General features: G+C 43.5%; 1 protein-coding gene across 3 annotated transcripts in view; it reads right to left on the bottom strand.

Moving 5' to 3' along the window:
* The window catches only part of CAMKK1 (calcium/calmodulin dependent protein kinase kinase 1), a 1,207,414-nt gene that overhangs the window by 467,321 nt on the left and 714,076 nt on the right, over positions 1 to 26,017 (bottom strand). For all 3 annotated transcript variants that reach the window (XM_078679690.1, XM_078679692.1, XM_078679691.1), the window contains one exon: positions 7,894 to 7,982. In XM_078679690.1, coding sequence (XP_078535816.1) covers positions 7,894 to 7,982 — 89 coding nt within the window. The remainder of the gene's footprint in view (positions 1 to 7,893; positions 7,983 to 26,017) is intronic.

Raw genomic sequence — 26,017 nt, 5'->3', positions numbered from 1 at the left:
CCTTGGTTCCAGTCCCGCCCAGTTAAAGAAACAGTGTTCTTCCCGGAGGTCAGTCTCGGGTCGGTGGGGGATGAGATCGTCTTCCTTCTAGTGTTCCAGGTGCTGTGTGACAAAGGGTGAAAGCAACAGGGTTTCGTTCACTTTCGGGTGGTTCATGTCTCGTTGTACCGGGTCTTCCGGGTCCCCCTCATCACAGATAGTGTTAACGAACATTGTAATTGTAATTGTAATGAGATTTCTAGAGCGCATGGCTGCCCGTGAGCGTCCCAGCGCTAGTAGATGCATCTGATGGATTAGGCGAGTGCGGAGCAGATGGTTACGGGAACAGCCAGGTCTTTAGAAGCCTTCAGAACGGCATCAGATTGTGTTGGGCCCGCAGGTCAAGCGGGAGGGCGTTCCACAATTTGGACGCTTGAAAGGAGAAGCGCCGACCTCCGGAGCGTGTTTTCTTGATCCTGGGTATTTGAGTTAGATGAGCGTTCGAAGAACGGAGAGTTCTGGACGTGGTATACGGGACAACCAGGTCCTTAAGGATTGGCGGGGCTTTCCCATGAAGAATTTTGTGGGTGAGGCCCAGGGCCATGAAATGCACCCTTTGCACCACGGGCAACCAGTGTAGTGTTCTAATCGCTGGTTTAGCTGAGCACCGAGTCTTGGTGTCCGTAAGAATCCTAGCCGCAGCGTTTTGCACAACCTGTAACCTGTCTGTGACTTTCTTTGGTGCGCCAAGGTACAGGGCATTTCCGTAGTCCAGTCTGGACAGGATAAGACCCTGTAAGAGCAGCTTTCTAGACTGAAAGGGGAGCATGGGGAGGATCTTGCGGGTGGTGCGAAGAAGACCGAGGCAGGTTCCAGCCGTTTTTCTTGCCTGGGTGTTTAGGGTGAGGTTGTGATCGAGCCAAATCCCCAGACTTTTGATTTTGGTTTTGGGGGTTGGGGGCGGGCCCATGCATGGGGGCCACAGAGACTCTGGGTGGTAGTGGGACTGATTGCCCATCACCATAATCTCTGTTTTGTCGCCGTTGAGTTTTAAATGGGATGAGTTCATCCAGCTGACTATGTCCCCCAGGCAGAAATACAGGTCTATGGTAGGATTATCCAGCCGGCTTAGGGAAACAACCAACTGGGTGTCATCCGCGTAGGTCAGGAGTTTAATACCATACGGGATGAAAATCTTTTCCAGGGGCGCCATATACACGTTGAAGAGCATCGGGCTCAAATATGAGCCCTGGGGCACTCCGCAACGTATAGGGGTCTCCCTGGAAATGTAGTCACCCTCCGCCACCTGGAAAGTACGGTCGTGGAGGTAAGATTTTAGCCATGACAGTGCTGACCCTGAAAAACCCAGGTCTCCTAGCCGCTGAGCCAAGATGCTGTGGTTAACGGTGTCGAATGCCGCGCTAAGGTCCAGAAGGATCACTGCCACTGAACCTCCTGCGTCAATGATCTTCCTGGCCTCTTCGACAACCGCTACCATGGCTGTTTCAGTACCTTGGCCCGGGCGGAACCCTGTCTGTGATGACTTTAACAATTCGTTGCTTTCCAGGTAGCTAGATAGTTGGTTATTGATAAACTTTTCCGCCATCTTGCTAATGCAAGGGAGGAGGGAAATTGGCCTGAAATTGGCGAGATTAGTGGGGTTGAGATTAGGCTTTTTGATTAAGGCTTTGACTACCGCCTTCTTCCAACTAGACGGAACCGAACCGCTTTCTATGGAGGAGTTTATCAGCTTCACCAGAATTGTAGGAGCGACTTGTTTAAGGTGTCTTATTGGTGCTGGGTCATGCGGAGACCCACTTTTGAGGGCTTGAAGGATGGGCCTGAGGGTTTCCTCACAGATGGGGGAGAACATATCAAGTTCTATGTTCGAGTTATAGGCCTGCCCTGTGTGGATATGTGGGGGGTCCGCAGGAGGGAGAGGGGGGAGATGTTGGAGGATGTTTTGTATTTTTTGATCAAAAAATGTAGCTAACTCATTACAATGGTTATCCGAGAGATTATGGGAGCAGGAAGGTTCTGAGGTTTTTAAAAGTTTTTTCACAATTTGAAACGTTTCTCTGGACCAACAGGATGCCTTACTAATTTTTTATTAAAGAAGGCTGTTTGAGCATCTTTGAGTGCTTTTTTGTAGATGAGGATGGCCCGTTTATAGTCGCTTTTACAGACGGGATCGAAGTCTTTCCTCCATACTCTTTCCACTCTCTTGCAGTTTTTCTTGTCCATGTAGGTGCCCTTTTGCACTGCGCTCTCTACTGCGGCTGTGCGGAAGGGTAAGAAATGGGTACTCTGTATTAACCTCACATGGACTTTACAAGAATGAAACCCCGAGAGATCCCTGCCGAAATGTTAACATAAATGTGCAGTCATTGTAGGTACACTGTCGTCAGCTGGTCTTCTGTCGAGGCAGTTACTCTCCTAGGCAGCACTAATGGAAAGTGAAACTACAGGCTACAGAGGGGCATTAGCTGTGCAGGTATATTTTTAAACCGGAGTTTAGGCCGTTTCTAAGCACTCCCGGAGTTCGGCAGTAATTTTTTGTTCCTTAAATTGTGTAATCTTAGCAACTATATATAACTTGGGTAAAGGCAAAAATTGGATTATGGCTGACAACAGTCTCCTACAAATAGAAGCATGAAGGATGGGTGTCTGCTGCCAACTCTGGGCGACAGAGCAGCACGGGGATCAGGTGCAAACTTCTGGAACCCAAAAAGAGTGCAGTTTAAGGAGAAAGTCTCAACTCCAAGGTATTCTCTGAAATGTCATATCTCTGTTTGGCGCTGTTCGAGTTCTGTTTATTTAACCCCTTGGCCGCGAGGCTAATTACCCCGCAGCACTGGGGGGAGGTGTGTACGCGCATAGCACCACCGCGCTTGTGACATGCTCAGGTCTTTATGCTGCACGGTGGCGCTGTGCTCTTGACAAGCTGGGCTCGTCATGACCACACCCGTTTGCGTGGAACGCTCAGCACAGCTGGGAAATTATCCCCGCGTGTGAGCGCCGCCCGGGTCATGATGAGCTCAGCTTGTCATGACAGCGCAACCTTGCCTCATGACGAGCTGAGCTCGTCATGAGCACGGGAGGGGTTAAAAACTGTTCTAATTTGGTAGTGTGAGTGGTGTTATTAAGCTTCCGTTTAATTCTTTAAATTGTGTTTTTTAATCATTCAACCCTTACCAAGTTCAGTGTTCCTCACATACGTACTATCTTTACTTACCACAGAAACCTTTGTTATATGTGTAAGTATCCCTTAACAAACTCGCTCTGAAACTAATTTTTACAATATTTCGATCAAATTTGCGCCATTGAGGAGATTTTAGTTTTGTACACATGGTGCTTGTGTTTCACTATTTGTTTTCCCAATCCGTTTTGAACGGCGATTAAAATATATTCATGATAAACTGTACTTATCAGTTAACGTTTTAGAGTTTCCATATTTGAATATCATCCATTGCTAGGGAAAAAGCTAAAATTGGGGGTGGGGGTGGGGGGGAGGTTTTAAAGACATTGCCATTTACAATGTCAATAGCTCAAAATAATGTCATTGCAAGACCTATTGCATAGTAAATGCTTGTTTTGTCTCCATGGGTGGGCAAGGCTGTAGGGATTCCCGCACTCTCCTCCCAGGCCACGGTTATCTAAGGCACCTCACGCTATAGACACATAAGCATATAAGCCAGCGATGGCAAAGCACTTGTTGTCGTGCCCTGTCCAACACAGTGCACGTAGAACCTACAGCTGACCATGGAGCACAGGCTGCCAGTCACTGAGTGCAAGAACAGGCGCCAGACCTCCCCTGTAGCTCCATGAGCAAAGCCTTCAGTGTGATCCCAAAGGAGAAGCCAAGGAAAACAACCCAGCAGGGGTATCCTGTCTTCCTCTGGTACGTCATGTGTACAAGCTCGCTTTACATGGTGGTGCTCTCTTTATCCCATGAAATATTCATGTTTTTCACTTGTTTTGCACCCATGGCGCCCATTATTTATATTTAAAATACTAGGAGAATACGCTCTTTTTCTTCGGGGTTATCAAGTTTTGGAAGGTATGTGCATACCAGTCCCTCGATGCTGTATACGGTCTGGTAATACATGTTCAATGAAGCCCTGTATGGCCCTACGCTGCCCTCAAAACCCTTCACATGGAGAGCGCAATAATGGGCATCGACTCTTGAGGGGGGATCTTAGACCAGCGTTGACTCTCCGTTGAACGGTTTGACTTGCAGGGGAACTCGAGGAAAATGAGGAGCATCCCATTAGGAAAATCGTACAAATCTGATCGATAGAGAGCTTAAGATTGTATGTTCTATTTAACCTGCCATTTGGGGGTTAGTATAGCTTACTGTGGTAGAGTAAGCAGCCACTGACCTGCATAATACATACACTGAACCACCAGGAACACAACACAGGGCCATAAACCTGTAAAAACCGTCACGGCATGGGGCAAATCTGAGGCAAAAAAAGCCATCCCAACTTGTCCTTTTGTTGATGTTTGCCTGTTTTTTCAAATCCGTTTTTGGGAAATAACTCAGTCAACATTCCACTTAACAACACTCCTGGTTTTTAACTTGTTTAATAAAACATACTGCTGTATTTCATTTCGTTTTATAAGCATCCTACTATATTTTATTTTGTTTCTTAAAATAAAGTGATGTATACCAATCGCCGGTGGAACAGCTGGATGCCGATAATTTTGACAAGATACATGAAACTGTACAGTACCATTTACTTCCCAAAAGCCCACTATATTTCCAATATATTTTTTGCGCTACACGCAGGTCACTGGTTGCTTGGTCTTTCGCAAAATGCCCACTAGTGTTCATTGCGGACCTTAACAAACAGAGGTTTATGCTAAAGCAATGTGTAAGAACAGACACAATACACACGGGTGATGATAATGTGAAAGGCTGGTTATCAAAAATATAGAAACTACACAAGGAAAACACAGTACTTTTTCTACAGCCAAATGTTGTGTACATTGCTATTAGAACCATCTCAGTCCCTTCTAAAGTTGATGTATTGAAAACACTACACATTTTATTAAAACATTAGGGTCTCTGTATCATTTTAATCCACACTTACAAGATCTTCAATTGGAAGGTATGCTTATTTAAAATACTAACAACATGAGGTCTCCCAAACACCAGAAGCTGTCTGTAGTGGGACCTAAAAAAAATGCTGACATCTTTGAGGGTGGGAAAGCAGCACACTAGGTTGACTCCTGATAAGGTCTCCAGAAAATAGGGAATACCAGATGTTTATCTTGTTCTAAATTGTGACAATAACCATGACAGGGGGATCAATGCTTGCAACAAAAAATACGGCCGTACACAAGAGCCTGCCGCCTGCTTCAACTTACAGCTATTGTTACTCCAGGACTTAAAGAGGATGACTATTACGCAAATGTATGTTTGTTTCCTTGAAATACCAGTTGTAGCTAGAGTTTTTGCTATAATATAGTCACCTGTTTTGTAATCAAATCTGTATTTCTCATCTACAAATATTACTTTAAGCAAGAAACTCATTATTCTTTACTCCATTATAATATTTTTCCCTCCAATTTCTAAATGTAGTGTGCTGTATTTGTCTCTCTTGGAAATAACTGGAATCAAGATCCAAGATATAACATGATGTAGGAGAATGAAAACAATACATGTCAACATCAACACACGTATTGGCTGCCCATTTCACAGATTACATGAGAAACCTATAAATTATGTTCTGTTCTATCTGAAAAATAACATTTTGCCCATCTGTTAGACAGCAGCTCTCATCTGACAAGTTCCCAAAAACCTAAAACAACACAGCGTAATCACTGTGAATGTGGGCTGTGTCTTACTTTGGACAGAACTACATCATGTGACCTTTTTCCTAAGATAGAGGAGCAAACCAGGTATATTGACGTAGGAAGAGTTTCTTTTCTATTGGAATGTTTTCACATCTATAGTCATACAGTATTCTGGTGGAATGACAGCCACTTCTCGTTAACTGGCTCAGACTTTATGCAGACTAGCCAAGCTGTACCAATAACAAATATATGATCAGTGTGAGAGTCATAGAGCAGGCTTATCCCAGAAAAAGACGGCAATACGTAAATGTAGACTGCAGACTAGAAAATGATTAAATGACAGGACTCCCGTGGCTTGAGTGCAATAACTGTATATGAGGCTATTATGCAACGAGTTACATAAACTTTGACAATTCTGGTTTTGCCTGCGAACTCCTGGATTACCCCCACATTGCATTGAGGGTTTAAGGGGGTGTATGACGGATTCCAGTTTTGGGACCTTTTTTCTCAGATTCTCACACATTTGGTCTCGAATGTACTGGGTAATATGACCACAATGCTATAGGAAGAGCTGAAGTTGGGGGTTGACAGAGTTCCTCCTCTATTCTCGTCAGAGGGCGTGAGGGCTTTGTACCCTTTAGCCCAAGGTCCAGGCACAGCTGTGAAGAGTATATGTTGTCACCCTTTGCCATCAAGCCCACATTTTTTACCAATGTCTGCCATCACACACTCTTGAACTGCCATCCTTCCATCTCACTAGTAATGTTTCTCTGGGGGAATGGCCCTGCAGGAGCTTATCTTTGTATCTCATATTTGATCTTGAAACTTGTATGGCTTAATCAGGCGAGAGAGTAGTACCATAGTCTCTTGATCAATAGATGTATTAATCAATTGTATATTAATGTGTACACCATGTCTATACATTTCAGTATTATTACACACCACACTATACAAATGATTAAATGTTTATGAATGCATTGATTATGCTTTAAATGTAAATTCACTTATTCACAACTTCTCTTTAGACAAAAATTTGATGTACGTACATGCTTGGGATAGGTATGTATACAATATATCAATCACACAAATTGTGATGGGTGAATGCTTGCAAACATTCTGACCAGTGTCAGTTGCTCGGGGTAGCATTACAATCTATCCTTTTTCAACCGCTTTACACTCTAGACAAAGGTCTACCTTATGCATCTCAGTACTGGGCCTGCTCCTCATGGGAACCGTCCACCCAAAACGACCAGATGAGGCCCCCTACAGATGGGACCGGAAGCAACGCCAGACTAGTATTGGCATTCCACCCATGACCTTTCTGTGCGATTAATGAAACACCTAAAAGGATATGCCCAGACGTGGGTCGCTTGCTCAATGTGCCACAGGACCGACTATACCTCACTGATGAGGTGTAACAAGACTGACACCCGTATCGGGTTGCTTGAGTTCCCTTCTGGAGTGGGCCATGCTTTGCAGTTCCGGACCAGGAGAAAGGATGCCCAAGATGTGTCTACTAAAAGAAGTTTGGGTTTCGGGTTAGATTTGTCTAGTAATTTCAATAAGTTCAGATATAAGGGAGGTAGAAGAAGGTAGTAGAAGAAGGTAAAGAAAGAGTGACGATTAAGAAGCAGAATTAACACTTCTGGGCCCAGTAGGGGGGTAGTGCAATCTGAACAAAGGGTCTGGGTGGTGGGAGAGAGTAAAGAGGGAACAGAATGGTAGGAAGATTAAGTAGTGGTGAATGACATGACCACAAGGGGAAATATGCACCGCTCTGTTAATGGAATGTGCTTTTGTTACTTTTCCAGCTATGTTTCTGATGCTGTCCTTCTTCTATCTGTGAGACTTCTGGGACAATAACTAGATGTAATATTCTTTCTTTAGTTCCTTTGTAAATTCCATATGTAGTGCCAGTACTGTTGAGTTTATCTCAGGGTGCAACAGGTAATTCAAGATTTTTTGTAAAACGGATCAATTCCAAATTGCATTTAATTTTGTGAACCTGAAAGATAATGTCTTCATTTATGTCTTTGTTTTGAAAAAAGGCGGCAAAAGGGCAATGCAGAGCAGCCTCTCTCTCTCTCTCTCATTCTGGCTCTTTATACTTACGGTACTCTATTCCGAGGACAATGTCTCGCAAATACACTCGAGCCTCCTCTTCCGTGAAGACTTGCTCAGCAGGCACTTCCATCACAGGCCTGCAAATAAAAGAGACGCTTTGAATATGTGAACACAGAAAACATTCTTCTGAAGGGCAAGCATGACTGTGGTCTATTCTTCAGTAGAAACCATCCCCAAGATCAGATCGCTGATAACACACCTGCCTTTCAGAGTTCATCATCAAGTACAAGGCACTATGTGTTTTCTGCACACTTTTTCATTCCTTTATTAGTTGGCAACTAATACATTGTTTGTGTTGATTTAAAATGGAATTTGAAAGCACTGGCATTTGCAGAGCTATAGCTCTTTGTAGTAAAGTGCAAAAGTAAATACAAGTTCTAACACCTTTTCCTCCTTTAAAAAAAGGCATGAGCTTCTGGTGTCTGACCAGTTTTTTAATTGGTAAAAGTGGCTCAGAGCTTTTCTTATGCACACCGCCATGGCTGCTGAATGCCGGTGTTGTGGTATACCAAGGCAGCCTAATTTTGATTCTATCACGTGTCTCTTTCCTCCACCACCCTAAATTTACTATCTCACTCTTATAGGTTCTTTCCATCCTCGTTTTCTCCTTTAGTCACTGTTTTATCATGTTTCTCTTCGTCCTTAGTTAACCCTTTTCTACTTTTCTCTCACTTACTCTGGGTTAAAGTCTGATGATGAAAAATATGTCCTCATCTGCAAAAATCGGTGCCAATGCCCACCACAAATTAAGCACCAATTCTGAATTAGAAGTGCACTTCCTAAGTACATTTGTTTATAGCAGAATCCACAAAGATAAAAGGCAAGTATATTTTTTAAACTATTACAAAACATATTGCATGGTAGTTCTGGCCTATAAATCGCATTGTGGAGTGCGAACACTGCCATTCAGTTATGTGGCGAAACCCATCAAAAAGTGCTTTAAAGCCCGTGACATCCTCTTTCACCAGTGTGTGAAGGCCATTATGTGCCCATGAAGAGTATAAAATTGCTGTGTCTATAATGTTTTGGTCTCAAAAGACATTTTGCCATTGAGATTTTCCTTTGCAACTAATGGATGTCTGACAGCCTGTGCCGCAGCAACTGAAGTTCAGAGTCCATCAATAATACAATATGTTTTCAGTGACTAATGCATTTTCATTTCACCCTGCAACAACAGAGCTCTCAAGTATCCCAGACGCATGCGTGAGTAGCTCATCCAGCTAAGTTCTTCTGTTTACGCTCTGTGAGTTGGCAGTCCTGTTTTTCCCTGTGCAAAATAAGGACCGACAATTCCAGGATGAGAAGCAAAAACTTGGATGAATTTAAATTTTCTTCTCAGAACTTTTATTGCCTGAAAGTAGCACAGTTTATGATCATCACCCCACTTATCTCATGTCACATCAGGGATAACTAGCAGAACAGACAACCTAGAAATTGGTGAAACCTTGCACTGCCAAAATCCTAGATATAATCCCAGAAGCGATCCTTTTCTGCAGGCTCTTGCACGCTACCAGACAAAGGCAGAAGATCGGTCTCCGCTCCCCTTTAGGAAGACTATTACCCATGGCAGATCCTTTTGCGAAAATTCACCCAGTATTTAATACACTCTCTCGATTCACATCAATAGTGCTCCTTCCTTTCGGATTTAGAAATCACCCTTGAAGAACCATCTCTTGGGAAACCTAGGCATCTGGCTAATCTCAAGACCTCTATGCTATCTGTGCTGAGTGGAGGATCCCAGGCTCATGATTTCCTTCTCTCCCCCTACAAACGATCCCCTTCTTCTAAACTTGTTCTCTCTAGCTTGTAGCTGTGACATGAATCTCCTACAATCACACCTCCTACAATCTCAATCTCCTACAATCGCACCTTTCTATGCTCTTTAACATCATACCAGGTGGGTCTCCTTTGTCTATATTTGCTATAACTCATGTCTTTATTTTTCATGTTAATGTATGCTTGTTTCTGTGGTCTGATGTCTTGCATGGATGATCTGTTGCCTTTTCACCTCCCATCAGAACCACTACAATGTTGCTACCTATTAGCCCTGCTAGTCAGCGTCTTGTAATCCTGCTATCATCTAATTTGTGACTTAATGTGATACTGTGAAGCGGTTGGTTCCCTACCTATATCCTTACATTGTCTTTCCACTCCTGATTATATAGTGTCATTTCCTCTCGTTGGCAATTCGATTTATTATCCTTTTATCGTACATTGTTCCACTTATAGCATGCTTTATTGTCTTGAACTTCAACTGTTATTATGAGGCGCCCTGGAACCTGTTTTGGGTGGAGTTTGCTATATTGAAGACAATATAAATAAATGAATAAAAATACAATGAAAAGGGACAATATGGTGATTTTCCTTGTCTTTACTCCCCGTGCGCCCCCAGTCTAAACCTCAGTGTCCCTTTGGCACATGAAGCGCATCTTTCAAGGAAATGTGTTTTTCTCCTTAGACCTTCAACCCTTTTTTTTCAGGCACAGAGTGAGTTTTTTTGGTCTTGTTTATATTTTCGTCTCCTCAGTCTCGAACCCTACGGTCCACGAGGCAATGTTCTGTCTGCCTCCACGCCGAGGGCAGCTGATGCAGCCTCGCAGAGCCGCTAATGAACTCTAATTGCGCTCTGAAATTAGCAGCACAGCTGATCTCAGCACATCTCTAATTGGCCTCTGCCTACAGCCCAGGCTCCAACGCCTGGTTCCTCGAGCTGCGCAGCGACGCCAGAGAGCTTGAAATTACGTATGGATGGAGGGTGATGTATTTCAAAGAAAGCCCGGTACGGCTCCTATAATATCACACGGCAATATAGGCGGTGGGGAGCTCGTAGACGCTGTTACTAAGCCTCAAATAAAATTACAAGAGGACAAATGGACAAATATTTTAAAAAATATTGTGCATCGAATTTAATTTGTTTAAACTTCGGGTTACAATTTGTAAATGATAATAATATATGGAAGCGGATCAGGGAGCATATTAACAAGATGTGCATTAAAGAACGCACATCGCACATTTCATTATCGCCGGATTTTTTAGCCGTGTTAACGCGTTATTATCAACGCGCAACATATAGGCGATAGTAAATCCTGCGATAGCCGGCGATAGTGAACATTAGCGCGTGAAAACACGCGTTGTTTTCACGCGCTAATGTGTGCCTTGATAATATGGGGGGGTGGATTCAGCTTTATGATCCACACCCCCATGTTATCAATGCCTAACGCCTGATCAGAGCAGGCGTTGGGAGACCTGCGATTGGTAGTTTGGTCTGCCCTGTTCCCATGATGCACTGGGCCAGGGTCAGACTAATTTGCATATAGCCAGGTTCTGAACTGGGATGGTGCAGTGAGCTACAAAACGGTGATGGATCAAGCCCTGATCTTTTGACTGGGTATGAGTGTTCTGTTTAACTCAGATGCTCTGTCCATTACCACCCCCTTTCTGTAACGCCTGATCAGAGCAGGCGTTGGGAGACCTGAGATAAACGAGTTTATCGCAGGTCTTTTCCTCCCAACGCCTGCCTTGGTGATAGGGTGTTCCCACCTCCAACCACATTTTACATGTGGTTGGAAGTGGGAACGCCCACTTTGCATGTCATTAGCGATGTTTCTCGCTGACATGCAAAGTGGGCTTGAGGCAGGCGTTGCAATGGCCTTGTTAATAGGGCGCTGGAAGTATCGCCGCTTTCTCGGCGAATTGTGCCGAGAAAGCGGCGATACTTCAGCTTGTTAATATGCCCCCAGATTTGATAAAGGCACAACCAGGGCATACGGAACGCTATGGCAGCCGCCTAGAAGACCACCGAAGCAATGATAACAGGTGCTGGCCATATTATGTGTGATATACAGCCTCTGCTATGGGTGCACCTGGCTTGGTGAGGGAGAAGGGAAGAGTGAGTATTGAGGGAAATGACAGAGCCTAAATCAATAACTAGTGCAGTCATTTGTCCACAAACAGTAAGGGGGAGATTTACTAAGATTTACTAAGATTTTACACTGTGTTTGCGTCACAAAAACAGTGCAAAATCTTTCTCCCCGATTTACTTCCCAGTGCTAAGCTTGTTTAGCTCTGAAAATACTGTGAAAATACTGTGAAAGTAACGCAAAGCAGTACATAACGATAGTTTGCATTACTTAGATCCAAGGGAGCGCACCATGGGTGGAGCATGGGTTATCTCATACAACCACCCAAGGTTTCTGACGCTGAACCCAATTTACTAAATAAAGTAGACTGGGTTTAGCGGCAGAAAACTGCGCCCTTTTGAAGTAGGCGCAAGGAAGGAGAAATGCTTTTATTTCTCCTTCCTTTTTCGACTTTAAACGTGTGCTGCACTGTACAGCGCACCTACATAGAGGGAAAGGGTTAAAGTCAGTCTATGCATAGTATTTTGTACTGGAAGGGTTCCCTTCCAGTACGAAACCTATGCTAGAATCACAGAGATACACTTGAAGCATGGCGCCAAGGTGTCTCCATGTTGCACGGCAGCTGATTTCAGTGCTGGCGCTCGTTAAAGGAGAGGAGAGTGCCATATTTAAGTACATTTGGCCCTCTCCTCTGCTCTCCTTTTCATGCAGCGCAGCACAGCATTTGGGGCTGCCGATCTTCGCTGCATGAAAAAGTGGTAAATCTGCCCTTAAGTGCCGGGTGGAAATTGTGCAAGCTCTGAGTTTCTCTAATGTATGAGCGTAACAAGTATGCTGGCGGTTCGGACTCCGATGCCTTCCAGGGTTGAGCAGGGCTCTCCCTGGAGTGACCAGCATCCTGCCACGGTTACTTTGCATGGCGGGGTCTCTTTGATGGAGTCCCCCGCGTGGGTAGGGAGAAAGCAGAAAGGTGGTTATAGCGTGCAGCGATGAAGCTATAACTCGCTAGGGGCAGCCCTGCAGGCCTTGGTGCTCCTAGCTCACCAGTCTTTTGCCAGATGAGGTTAAAGGTCAATCCACCCTAAACCTGGGAACTCAAAGTCTGCCTGTCCGTCCCAGCACTGCCCCCTTCTTGAGTCGTGCCTGTGCCCCGTCCCTTCTGTTACCCTTTTGCCAAACGGTGCATTATCTGCAGCTTGTGTCTGCCTTTGTGGAGCACAATACTACTGGTGCAGTGTTAATGCACTTTGCATCAGTCTACTGACACACAATAAAAACAGTGCATTGTTTTCAGATTCTGCCTGCTTCCTATTAGCACAATACACATGGTGCAGTGTGTACAGTTTGTGTGTGCCTCTCACACCACGACATAGAAACAATACAGTGTTTATAGTGTGTGCTAAAAATACAACAGTTTGTGACTGACTTTCTAGAGCACAATATAAACGGTGCCTCGTTTAAAGCTTCAGTCTGCTTATCATGAACACAATACAAACCATGCAGTGTTTATAGTTTGTGTGTGTATACCCTGGGCACAACACACATGGTGCGGGGTTTACAGTCCTAAACAGTCTTTGTCTGCTTTTTTCAGGGCACAGTAAAAACGGTACAGTGTTTACACTCGGTGTCTGCCTACCTTGGTCACTTTATCAACACTGTACTGTTTTCAGATTATTCCTGCCTACCCAAGGCACCATGCACTCAGTCTTTACAAATAGAACACTTTTATGTTACACTTTATGATTTGGTTCTGCACCAACAACTTAGTACTGAATTGTGGTTGTTCTGGCTCTGACTTGATAACTTGCTTAAATATCAATGTCCTAACAAGGTCTAGAGAGGAATACCTGGTGAAGAGGAGAACCTCAGAGAGGATCAAAAAGGCAAAGGAGACTCACAATGACCTGAAAGGCACCTCCTTTCCAGTGAAATATCAAGGCATGGTGCGTGCTGATTAGAGGTTACAAACTGAGGGAACAGGCACAACAATGGCACTGATTGCATGGATTCTTGGAGTGAGTTAATAGATTAGAGACATTGTTACAGAGTGAACTAGAATGACCAATTTATACAGAGGACTGATTGTCTAAGCTCCAATGCATTGTTGTAAGAAAAAGACTCTTTTTTGAGATCATCCCCATTTGTTTCTGGACTGATGCTGCTGTGTTTTTAATTCTGCACACTGGGGAACTGCTAACAATAGACTACACTCCTGATTGGCATATTTAATTTTCCTATAAGTCCCTAGTATTTGGTTCAAAGGTGTACCCAGGGCCTGTAAGTTAAATGTCAATAGTGGACTGCAGTACTCATTGTGCCACCACTAAAGTGACAATGCAAAGCACATCTCCAGCAGCCTTGGTATGCAGTTAATAAATTGCCAATTCTGCCTGGCAGAATAAACCTCGTGCCAGGCCTAAACCTTACTTTCTAATACTTATTAGTCATCTGTATGGTAAGCCCTAAAAGGGAAAAACTTCTAGCGAGGGGCTATATGCGTAAACTGGTGAAAGACTCGTACAAGAGAGCGATGTTTTACGACAGACAGCACTTACTGACCAATACCAACAAACGGAATACTTCTGCATTAGTATTTGTCACAAGACAGTCAATGATGAATGCACAGATAAGACAAATCATTTCCTCAAATTGGCATATTTTAAATGTCGATAAAGAAAACAAAGAGAAAATACCGAAGCACCTATTTGCCTACCGTAAGAACAAAAACCTTAAAGACCTCATTGTAAGATCACAGCTACCCCAAACAAAACAACTAGTACAGAGAAGTATTGTGAGGTTAACATCAGTGGTAGGCAACTTTAAATGTGGCACATGTAAAATCTGCCCCTAGCAATAGAAAGTGATACAATACAACTGAATGGCCAAACTGTAAAGTTGAAAAACATGACTAACTGTAAAACCAAAAATGTGATTTACCTTTTTCTCTGCCCGTGTGGATTGGGGTATATAGGTGAAACCGCACGCAGTTTCAATATACGACTAACTGAGCATTGCTCAGCTATTTGTACAAAAAAGATGTCAGCACCAACAGTGGACCACTATGTAACATTCAACCATACTGAGATGAGATGATATAAAATGGTCTATCCTTGAAACAAACTCCCCTAAACACAATCAAAGGAGTGAATCCAACCAGAAAAAGCACGAAGTCTATTGGATATTCTTATTGGATTAAATCAAGATATCCTGTGGGCTCAAGTAATTGAATACAATCAGTAACACATCAGATATTCAGTAAGCTTGCTAATCCCTGTTTTATTTATATAAATTGCTCGTAACGATTTTGGTCCATCAGGGTAGATTCTAACTCATACGTTTTCCTCTTTTTTGAATCTTCCAAATATACACTCTATTGTAACGCTCTATGAGGATATTTTTCTCTTTTTAAACAAACAAGAAACCGCAAAATATAAATAGCCGATATCTTGACACTGATCCATTAGTAAGTATCTAGGACCTGGATCATTAGCTGCAAAAAATGGATTCCGTTATTAAGTTACACTTTTAAGTCCTCTCTATTAGCTAGATTCATCAAAGACCCGTTTTGCGAGTCTTTAATAACGATTCATAAGGAATCGCTATTAAGGACTTGCAAAACGGGATTCATGTAGGAATTGCAAAAAATATTGCGATTCCTACATCTTCCTTATTTGCGATTAGCTAATTGCTAATCGCAAAAAAGGAATAACTTCCCATTCATTCCTATGGGCCTACAGCCGTTTTTCACTGTGGTATGTCTGGCTCTCCTATAGGAAAACTCTGGGTTACATTATATCACCTTGTAATGCTTAACTTCGGTATGAGTAGATAGAAAAAGATTCAAAGACTCATTCTAATGGTAATTTAAAGTTCAAATTAGAGGTCAAGTCGGATTTCATATCACTGTTTTGAAAATTTTACTTTTACAAAGTTTTCATTTTCCTGCCTAAGCCAAATGTGCTTTTCTGCCAGTCTCACCTAACTGTTGATGGCTCTCCTGTGCTGAAATGTGAATTGTTTCAAGACAAAGGTCTAAGGTGTGGGGAGATGTTCTCCTCCCTGGACAGGATGCCCTGGGGGCTGTAGCGAGCCCCTTCCTGAGCTTTAAAGATACCTGTTCTGTCACTGGCAGAAGTACCTCACACCCTCCTAGGCTTAATTCCCTTTGTCTTCACAGCCAGCTAGTCTCCAAACTTAATGGGAGGGGCAGCTACCCCAGAACTGGTTTGAAGTGACCACAAGTTAGGGTTTGCCCATTATCAAAGCCACCGTTCTGAGTCGGCACAAGCAGCTCTGCACAGAGGATGAAACGTTCTGCCATGTTGGTTTTAGGGAAAAAGGGGAATGATGGGATAGTTTACAGTAAAACACAAAGGCACTGCTTCAAAAGCAAACAGGGTCCCCTCGGGGAAATGGTATCCCGTTGGTTCGGGATTGGTCAGGAGTTGTCCTCAAGCATGGGCTGGCACTGGGCATAAATGCTGTACCCCCGTGCCCTCTTCAAAACACATTTAGACTTGTGGAAGACAGAAGAAGGGCTGCAGCTACTGTTATGACCTATCAGGAGAAACTTAAGGTCTAGACCTGCTCCCACTTTTACCCAGGACCAAGAAGAGGACTGCAAGGGTCAGTTAGCTGGCCTGCTGTTGAGCTGCAGGGACACAAAAGCTGCAAGAAGCACACTTTCCTGAAGAGCCCAGTTTCAATTGGACCTGCCCTTGACCTTGCTGGTGGCTCTGTTGGAGTGAGTCCAGGCCCCCAAGTGCTTTTCCTGGTTAGCACTTAGGGGAGTGTACTCCTTCTGCCAAACTACAAAAGCTGGGACTTGGAAATATTCTGCCAACTTTTTCTCTGAAGAATTGGTGGGAGGCCAGGACTGCTGTTGAGCCAAAGCCATTGAACTGTCTGTCAGAATCAACTTGCTGGTCTGCACCGCCAAAGGCCATCTGACAACCAGAGAAGTTTGTTTCTAACTCCAAACGCAGAAAGCTACACCAAGAGTGACACATAGCCGAAGATCGATGTTGAGACCTTCCTGGGCATGGATGCTATACTTCGCCTGCTCAGAGCTTTCCTGGCTTTGTCATTGACTGTGACGGGACCCCACTCTTCAGCAACCAGCCATTGTTAAATCCTGACTCTGATTTATCTTGTAGCTTGTTACGCGCAGATTTGTTGACCTCTTTTTCTCTAGCAAATTATTTAAGTCCGAAAGTAACTCTTTGACTGGGACCAACCTGGGCATGAATCCGATGGGAGCTCAATCAGGGTCAGCCTCAAACCTTACCCTTGTCCCAGTCCAGCGAGACCAGTGTCTGCGGTTGGCACTTTGAGGTGCTAAAAGTTAATTCAATCTATAAAAATATCACTGGCTCCTATTACTGGATTTTTGTCATTTTATTTATTAAAATAGTCTCTATTTTTATAAATTAAAGAGGGATTTTTACTGTGTTGTGCTTTCAACTTTTATCTGTTTGGGTACTTCTAAATAATTTACACAGTTTCTTAAATTAAGCCTGTCTGCTCTGTGCTATATTTACCAGGGGTTGAGTTTAAGTTTAAATTACTGAAACCTTTACTAGATCAAACAAGAATAGTGACATTATTACTCATGGTGGAATCCCAGCTACCACATCTAATAAAACACTTTCTCACATTTGGCACCGCCAGATGAGGCAGGTGGTAATCTATAAACAGGTTGTGTTATATTAGGGCATATTTACAAAGCAAAAGCTCTTACACTAGGTGTATCCTGGTGCTAATGGACTGCAGTAATGACAGGCTGTAATTCATAAAAGGACAAAATACTAAGTCGAGGTGGGTGAGAGAAAACCATTCAGGTTTTGACAGCCCAGTGGAAGGTTATATGGTCATTAATATCACAAATTGCAACAAAGGGGTTATTTCAATGCTTGACACAAAGGGAGAAGTAATGGTCTTCAATTAGGGATCTCTTAAAAGATGGGAGTACCAACTGGTGAAGGGAATATACTCTGAGCTCATGGGAAGAGATCTAGGGCCAGATGTATTCGGTATTTTAGAATGGGTAAATGGTATGTAGGTATTCATTCGGTAATTTTTACTGAATCGGTAAAATTCGGTAAATACCAATTCGGTATTTACCGATTCGGTATTCCCCATTCATTCTTATGGGCCTGGAGGCCCATAGAAATGAATGGGAGTTACCGAATATGTAAATGCCGTATTGGTAAGAGGGGGAAGACCTACACGTGTGGCAGGGTGTCACATTGACACCCTGTTGCACCCCTGAATGGTGTATGGGTGCACATGTGGCACACATACATGCCCTAAGGGCATGTATGTCTGCCACATGGCACTGTTAAAAAAGCACAAAATTGCTTTTTTAACGGTTTTCGTTATTTACCACCAACTTGTAGTTGGTGGTAAATAACGAATCCTTACAAGTGAAAAGCACTCACTTGAGTGCTTCCTACATTAAGGATTCGGTAATTTACCGAATCGGTATTTAAGAATTCGGTAATTTACCCATTCCTTAAATTACCGATTCGGTAAATTACCGAAACCTTAAATTAGGCCCCTACATCTCAAATGCCTAATTCCGGTCGGTAACGGCCGAAATTCAGTAATTTCGGCCGTTACCGACCGGTATTAGGCTTCCTACATCTGGCCCATAGTGCCTAAACTGTGATAACAGATACAGGGTCCGGAGCTTCTGAGAGGCAGAAGTTTTTCAAAATGATGCTGTTAGATCTGGGGGTCTTTAGTTGGCAGAGGTAGGTACCAATGTCCAAATAGGGACCCTTGCTTCTAGTCAGGGTAAGGGAGATACACTCTTTAGATAACCCCTGCTCACCCCCTTGGTAGCTTGGCACGAGCAGACAGGCTTATCTAAGGCAATGTGTAAAGTATTTGTACCAACACTCACAGTAACACAGTGAAAACACCACAAATGGACTCCCCACCAGTTTAGAAAAATAAAGTATCTTTATCTAAACTACTTAAGAGTTCTAGGGTTTGCGTCAAAATAATCCACAGTTGCGTCACTTTTAGCCCAAAGTATCTGTAGATGCGACAAAAGTTCCAAGTGGAAGCTGCAGCGTTGAAAAATAAGCGATGCGTCACTCCTGAGACCATGGGGAGGCGATGTGACAACGCCGCTGCACGCAGCAGGCGTGTTGTGACCCATCTGGTCTGTTTTGGGAGGGATGCGGTACCTAGTATGGATTCCTGTGAGCAGGTTCGGTAGGAAGCGACTCGCACATGCACGATGCGACAATCTTCGGGACGGCGGCGATCTCCGGTGCGACGACGATGCGCGGCGCAGCATTGATCTTCTCCTCCGTCGGCCCCTCGATGCGTTGGTTCTGCGACGATGTTCACAGGAACGGGATGCGATCGGCTAGCAAGTGATGCACCGGTTTCTCACAGCGACGACAGGCTGTGCGACGATACTTGCAGCAACAGGAATCTTCCCGCACCAGGGCGATGCGCTCCGCAAGCGAACGATGCGTTGGTTCTTGCAACAGGAATTTTTTCGCACTGTCGCCGATGCGCTCCGCAAGCGAGCGATGCGTGAAAATTGTAGATCTTCTGTTCTTCTTCTTTTCCAGCTCCCAAAACAGCAGGCAACAACTTCCAGAGACCCCACAAATGGACCAAGCACTCTCTCTTGGAAGGGCAGAATTCACACAGCAGAGTTCAGGGGGGAAGCTGGGATGAAGTCCTTCTGTTCCTAGGACTTCTTAATAGGAGGCCAGCTCTTCTCAGGCCCTTGGAGATCTCTTCAAGCAAGGGAACAAAGCGACAGCAAAGTCCTTCCCCTCTCCTTGGCAGAAAAGCAACTGCAGGTCAGCCCACAAACACACAGCAGGACAGTCCTTCCTCGTCAGTCTTCCAGCTTTCTCCCTTGGCAGAGGTTCCTTCTTGATACCAGGCTGATCAAATTTTCTGAAGTCAGGGTAGCCCTTTTTCTACCAATATTCCCTTTGTTCTCTGAGGGCAGAGAGGCCTTGGCCTAGTCAGAACCAGTTCTGGTCAGTCCTGGAGCACTTTGTTTACTTGACGTCTTCTTTCCTTTGAGAGAGAGGGGCAGGGTCGTCAGCCACCCAGCAGGAGGTGGAGCCAGCATTGTGGAAGGCAGGCACAGCCCTATTCAGGCCCAGGTGCAATCCCTTCCCACCACTCAAGATGCAGATGGAGCTATTCAGCCTAGGGATGCCCAGGGGGGTACCTTGGGCCTTCAATAGGGGTGTCCAATGTGTACACAAAGGGAAGGGTTAGGCCTGGCCAGTGGGGACACTGGTCAGGTCAGCATGGCAGTTAGGAACTGCACACAGGTACTGCGGTGGCATGCCTGAGACACCATTTTAGAGCTACTCATGGGGGAGGCACAATCAGTGCTGCAGGCCCACTAGTAGCATTTGAATCACCAGCCCTCGCGCACACAGTGCACTTTACTACGGACCTACCGGTAACACAACTTTGCCAATCATGGATAACCAATCACAATAACAATTTATACAGAGAGCAAAAGTGAGGTTTCATTAACTTCATTAACTTCAAATGCCATGGTTGGTAAAGGGACACTTCTATGCATCATTGCAAGTCATTTCTCATACATTGTAAAATGAAAGTTCCTAAATTGCTTGTCAACATTGCTTTGCTTACCAAATGGCAAGCACTCTAACATGGAACATGTTGCAGTGCCAAATTTACTAATGGTGTCGCCCAGCCTACTCTCAAGGAGATGTTTCACATCTACACCAATTATGCTAAACACTTGGCAGACAAGGGTGTGTTCAGGCTCTAGTTGTTTTATTATGTCCACTACAGCAGTTATGTTTTCCTGTAAAAATCTAAGAATGTAGTAGAGTGTACTTTTTTCACATCACTATCAATATGCGAAAATAGATCCTCACATTTCTTGCCTTTGGCATCATCAATTCTGTAAATGGTTGCCACATGGATAATATAGCATTACAGCCCCTTGGACTGAGAACCAACAGCTAAGTGACACAGTTGGGATGACTCTTTTTTGCTGCCACACAAAGCACACAATGAGAAATATTTGCATTTTAGTTCCCGCGCATAACAAAACAATGCACAAGAATGGACTAAAAAGTCAATACATTCTTCATTAACTCTGAAGATTGTAAAAATGCTTTAAGAATATCATCTAACAAGTGGCAAGGATCTCTTACATGGAAACACTTCAGCTCAGGTATCGGTTTTGACAGGCCATCATACAACTTTTTCATATACGTAGCTGAATCACTGCAAACACTAACCAAAATCACTCCAATCTTTGTAGAACTTGAAAATAACCTTTTTGCAGCAGTATTCCAAGCGACAGTGAGCTCCATGTTTTCCAAAAGTCTGGTGTCATGTTTTCACCACTATCCCAGATGCTTGGTGATAGTACTCTTTTCACATATACTTGTCACCATACCATGCAATGAATGTTTAAAGCCTGAGGTATTGGCAATTCACCTACTATCAATACTGACTCACTAGAAACTGGGAGCTGATGTATCAAGGATTTTTACCCATTCTCTGTAGGTAAATGTGATGGCACATATTGGGAAACATTCTTATGAAACCAGCCATTTTACTTATCAGTGAAAGAATCAAACGCAGCCAAAATGTCAAATATAAATGTCAAATATGATTTTGAAGTTTCCTGATTCTCTACAGTCTATAAAACCATTAAATAAGACCTTAAACATGGTTCTTAACTCTGCATCTTTAGACCAAAGATCCACAAAACTGAAAAAGCAAAAGGAAGAAGAAATTATATTTTAGTGACATCCCTAAACAAAACTCAAGTAGAATAATGTTAGCCCAGTCTTTCTTGCTGCTAGCTTGTATAACTTAGTTATACTGTATTGGCCGTTTCAGGAAGAAAACAAATTACTCTTTCACTCTCCTTTTCCTTTCTTTGAATGGCATTTAGTTTGTGGTTATGCAGGTGTTTTTTCAGTGTTTATATGTTTACAAAGGTGAGGGCTATTTCCCTTTCAGTGGGGTTTATCAGTTATTATAGGTTTAAACCTAAAACCGGACAGCCTAAATATATTCTCATTTAATTACTGAATCTTCATTGGAATCTGCCTTATGGAGTCTTTATTTGATGACTACTTCTGCTCAACTTCCCAATTCTTTCAACTTCTTAGCTTAGCATATTTTATTTATTTATTTATTTTAAAGGTTTTATATAGCGCTGGCTAGACCCAGAGGTATCAGAGCACTTTACATGAGTATCAGACCATAGTTTATTTATTTATTTATTTATTTTAACGACTTGTAGAGCGCCTGGTGACCCGAAGGCATCCCCGCGCTGTAATGATTTTGATATCCACATGAGATGGAGGAGAAAAAAAAGAAAAGGGGGGGACGTTATTTCGGAAATAGAAGTGTTTTCAATTTTTTTCTGAAAATAAGATAGCTGGGTTCCAGTCTGAGGGTACGGGGGAGTGAGTTCCATCCGGTGGAAGCTTTCACAGAGAAGCGTCGGCCTCCAGTGCGTGTCTTTTTAAATTTGGGGATGTTGGCTAGTTGAAGGTTACATTGTTACAAAGGTTACACAATAGTTTGGAATCTTCCCTTCATGTGAATCTGATTTTACTCAATTTGTCAATGGCAACTTAAACAGTCTGTCTTTGCATTTGCTATTTTAAATCATTTTGAATTATACCAATCAATGTACTTATACGATGCTCATTGACTTATGACTAATTTGAATGATCTGAGTTTGTACTCTGCCAATTTGCTGATAAACAATCTGTTAGACTTGGCATCTTTTGGAGAGTTTCCCTTGTCTTTTTGTTTTCTAACCTCCCAATTTTGACTCTGTTTTTGCTGGTTTAGTGTCTCTACGCACTTTCTCACTGCTGTTCAGTGTTAAAGTACAAGCACGAGAAGGCCAGGCAAGGCCATCCCCTTGGCACCTACCGTGTGGATATTAAGGTACTGTTCCCTGTTCGATATTTGGCATACATCACAGCATAGATGACATTAATTTGTTACCATATCGTTGCCGCATGAACTTTTCATTATATCGTGCCATTGTCATCTATTGATTTGGTCTGAGTCTAGTTCTGATAGGCCCTTCAGAGTCACAGCCCAGAGTATGGGGAAAAAACTGGTCTCTGCCCCTGCTGAGACTTTGAATACTTTAGATTCGTATCTTGTCCAAGTGGTCAGCAGCATCAATAATAAGCGAAGGCAATCTCTGGGCCTAAGTCAATCACCGGTGTTGCCCACAGATAGTCCATCTATAAGTGCATTAAGCACAGCAATGTCTGACTCATTGCTAGATAATCCTCCGCTTAATCTAGTTGATTCTAATTCTTTAGATAACTATATTGAGGCTATCGATGACCCTGATCCTTTGACGGATAGAATTGATTTAATAGATTTATCAGACAATGCCTTTATTGATCCAAACAGCCAGATAGCCGCCATGGATGAAGACCAACAAACCCCGCAGCCAGAAACACGTGCGGTCAGAGCGTGTAGAAAACCTCCAGGGAAACAACTAGGTAGGAAAAAGCCTGCCACCCCTCCTTCCAGACGGGCGGGCAAATATGTAGATCCTGAGGTAGACATTGAGTCCAAACGCATCATCGATGATGACCTTTTTAATAGGATTCAAGACATGATAGACATCAAAATTAGGACAATAATCAAACCTCTGATCGGGAAAGTGGATAAACTAACTGCTGAAGTGAGGAAGTTGAGTGGGGTGCATAGCGATTTGGCTAAAGAGGTACAGAACCTATCTTCCCTCGTCATAGATTTAACAGCCACGGATGAGGAGGATACCCCAACCGAAAGCAACCCACAGCCCATTCAGCCCATCCAACAAGGGCGGGCGTCTTCTCCTTCATCGCCATCACTAACTGTACCGGATCAGAATGTTGAAACTGGAGTTTCTCACACCAGTGTAACTGATGCAACAGCGGTAAGGCATCAAGAGAATGCTTCAGTAGAATTCATCGTGGAAGCCGCACCGGTAGTTTTGGTGTTGGCTAATGTCCCAGTTCTATCACAAGATAAAACAGAGTCCAATCAGGGTCTAAAAGATAAAGCCTTACATTGGCTTTCAAACAATATGCATATGGCTCAAGAAGGGTTTGATAAACTGGCAGGGGACATAGTTTTGACTAGGAGGGTATCTTGGATTGGCAGTAAGCCTAAAAAGTACAAAGGCGATTGCGTTATTTTAAACTTTGCTAATGCCGAGGTCCTTCCAGACATCCTGAATAACGTCTTTCCACCCCAACGTCGTAGTGGCTCTATAATTCCACTGACTCTCAAGTTATTTTATGATGAGAGTCAGTCTGCTACTTTACCTAACACCATCAGGCATTATAAGCCTATCAATATCAGCAGCTGGGGGAGGGCCACTGGATCGCGACATTCAAATGACTGGTTTCAGCCTATCGCACATCAGGAGTCAGGAAGATCTATTTACCCGTATGAGCAAAATATCAAGTTTGCCCACCCGTATGAGCTAAGAACAAATGGGTGGGGGCCTGGTCCTTTGGGATATGAGCATAGTGCGCGGGGTCTAAGGCCAACACATTGGCCGAGATCTGATCCATTTTTGATCCGCCCAAATACCCCACATCCCATGTGGAATCCAGCTCAAAATGGACAGTTTCAGCTAGCCACTCCATCTGCGTGGGGTTTCGCCACAGGAAATAGATTTGGCCCTCTATCTGACTTAAACACCTGTGATTGACTTGTAATAGGAGCGGATCAAGAATGTGTGGGGCCGAACAACCCAAAAACTAGTAGTGGTGGTTTTAGCATTAATGATCATTCTAGTTTTCCAATGTGTAAGGTAGCCTCTGAGCCTCATTTATCTATAAATCTTGACCAGCAATCATTTCTATTTGGGACTGTGGCCTGCGCTAAACCAGGTGCCATTGGAGAGGACACACAGAGTCGCGGTCAAGTGGAAACTAGTGAGGCACTTTTACCGCAAGAACTATTGGAAGGAGACTCAGAGGGTGGCAACGAGTCAAGGATAATTACTGACTCGTGTAAGATTATAAGCTGGAATGTAGCAGGTTTAAATGCTAAACGCCAGGACCCCGTCTGGCGGAGCTTCATCTCAAAGTACCATATCATTGCTCTGCAAGAAACTTGGGTCACATCCGGTAACATTTGGTGGGATGGGTTCACCAGTTTTATAAGACCCGCAGTCCCTAGTAGAATGGGTAGGGCTAAAGGTGGTCTGGCGTTCTTTTTTGCTCTGGATCTAAAAGGAAGTTATAGGCAGATCACCTCTGATTCTGATAATATCCTGATAGTTGAAAGGGTGATTAGCAAAACTAGCAGGACTCTATATGTCAATTTTTATAATTCTGGGAACAGTGACTATGGTGGCTGTAATATTGCCAGTCTGGACAGTATTTTAAACAAAGTCTTACAGAATATCGCATTTGCTTCTGAGTTCATTTTATTAGGTGATTTTAATATTCATTTATGTAAATTAGCCTGTAAGGGAAGAGGAGCTGACGAAGTCGATGATGCGGTTCCACTAGGGCTTCACTTTGAACATTCTGTAGAGGGTCAAGAGCTTGAAGACCTACTTGCAAACTATAATCTATACGAACCCGACTATGGTCTGAGGATGCCTACCTTTAGTGGCGGCCACCATGGTACGGTGATAGATTATATTTTTGTCTCTCTTGGTATTTTAACTCGGACCACAGCTTATCGCACAGTAGTAACTCATCATAGTGATCATAATCCAGTACTACTGGAAGTGGCTTGGGGAGCCCAGATGGGTGTATCACCATCAATCGTAAAATCTTCACATCCCTTGAGGACCACTGATCAAGATAGAAGAGTGAAGTGGGCAAAAGTGATTCCGGATAATTTTTACAAAAAATGCTTCCCTAAAATTAAAGACCAGGTCGAGCTTTGTCAGAATCCGGACACTCAAGGGAAACATATTGTAGCAGCTTTTGAGGAAATATGTGTTCAGGTCTCTAATGATCTTTTAGTTAAACCAATCCAGGGATCCCAAGGACACAAGCGATGGTTCGACTCAGCATGCTCGAAGGCCCATAGAGATCTGATGGTGGCTCTAAAAATTGTACCGAGGGTAACAGATGACATCGTGAGGCTAAGGAAAATATATAAGTCAGCCATAAAGAAATGTAAAGAATCCATCAAACGCGAAACATGGGATAACCTCCTTTCAGCGGCAGTGTTGAAGGACAGTAGGAGATTTTGGGAGATCATCAAGCAGCCCC

Source organism: Lissotriton helveticus, chromosome 3_1, assembly GCF_964261635.1.
Source record: "Lissotriton helveticus chromosome 3_1, aLisHel1.1, whole genome shotgun sequence".
In the NCBI taxonomy this organism is placed as follows: domain Eukaryota; kingdom Metazoa; phylum Chordata; class Amphibia; order Caudata; family Salamandridae; genus Lissotriton; species Lissotriton helveticus.
Note: the sequence above shows the minus strand (reverse complement) of the source record. Positions and strands in the feature narration are given on the sequence as shown.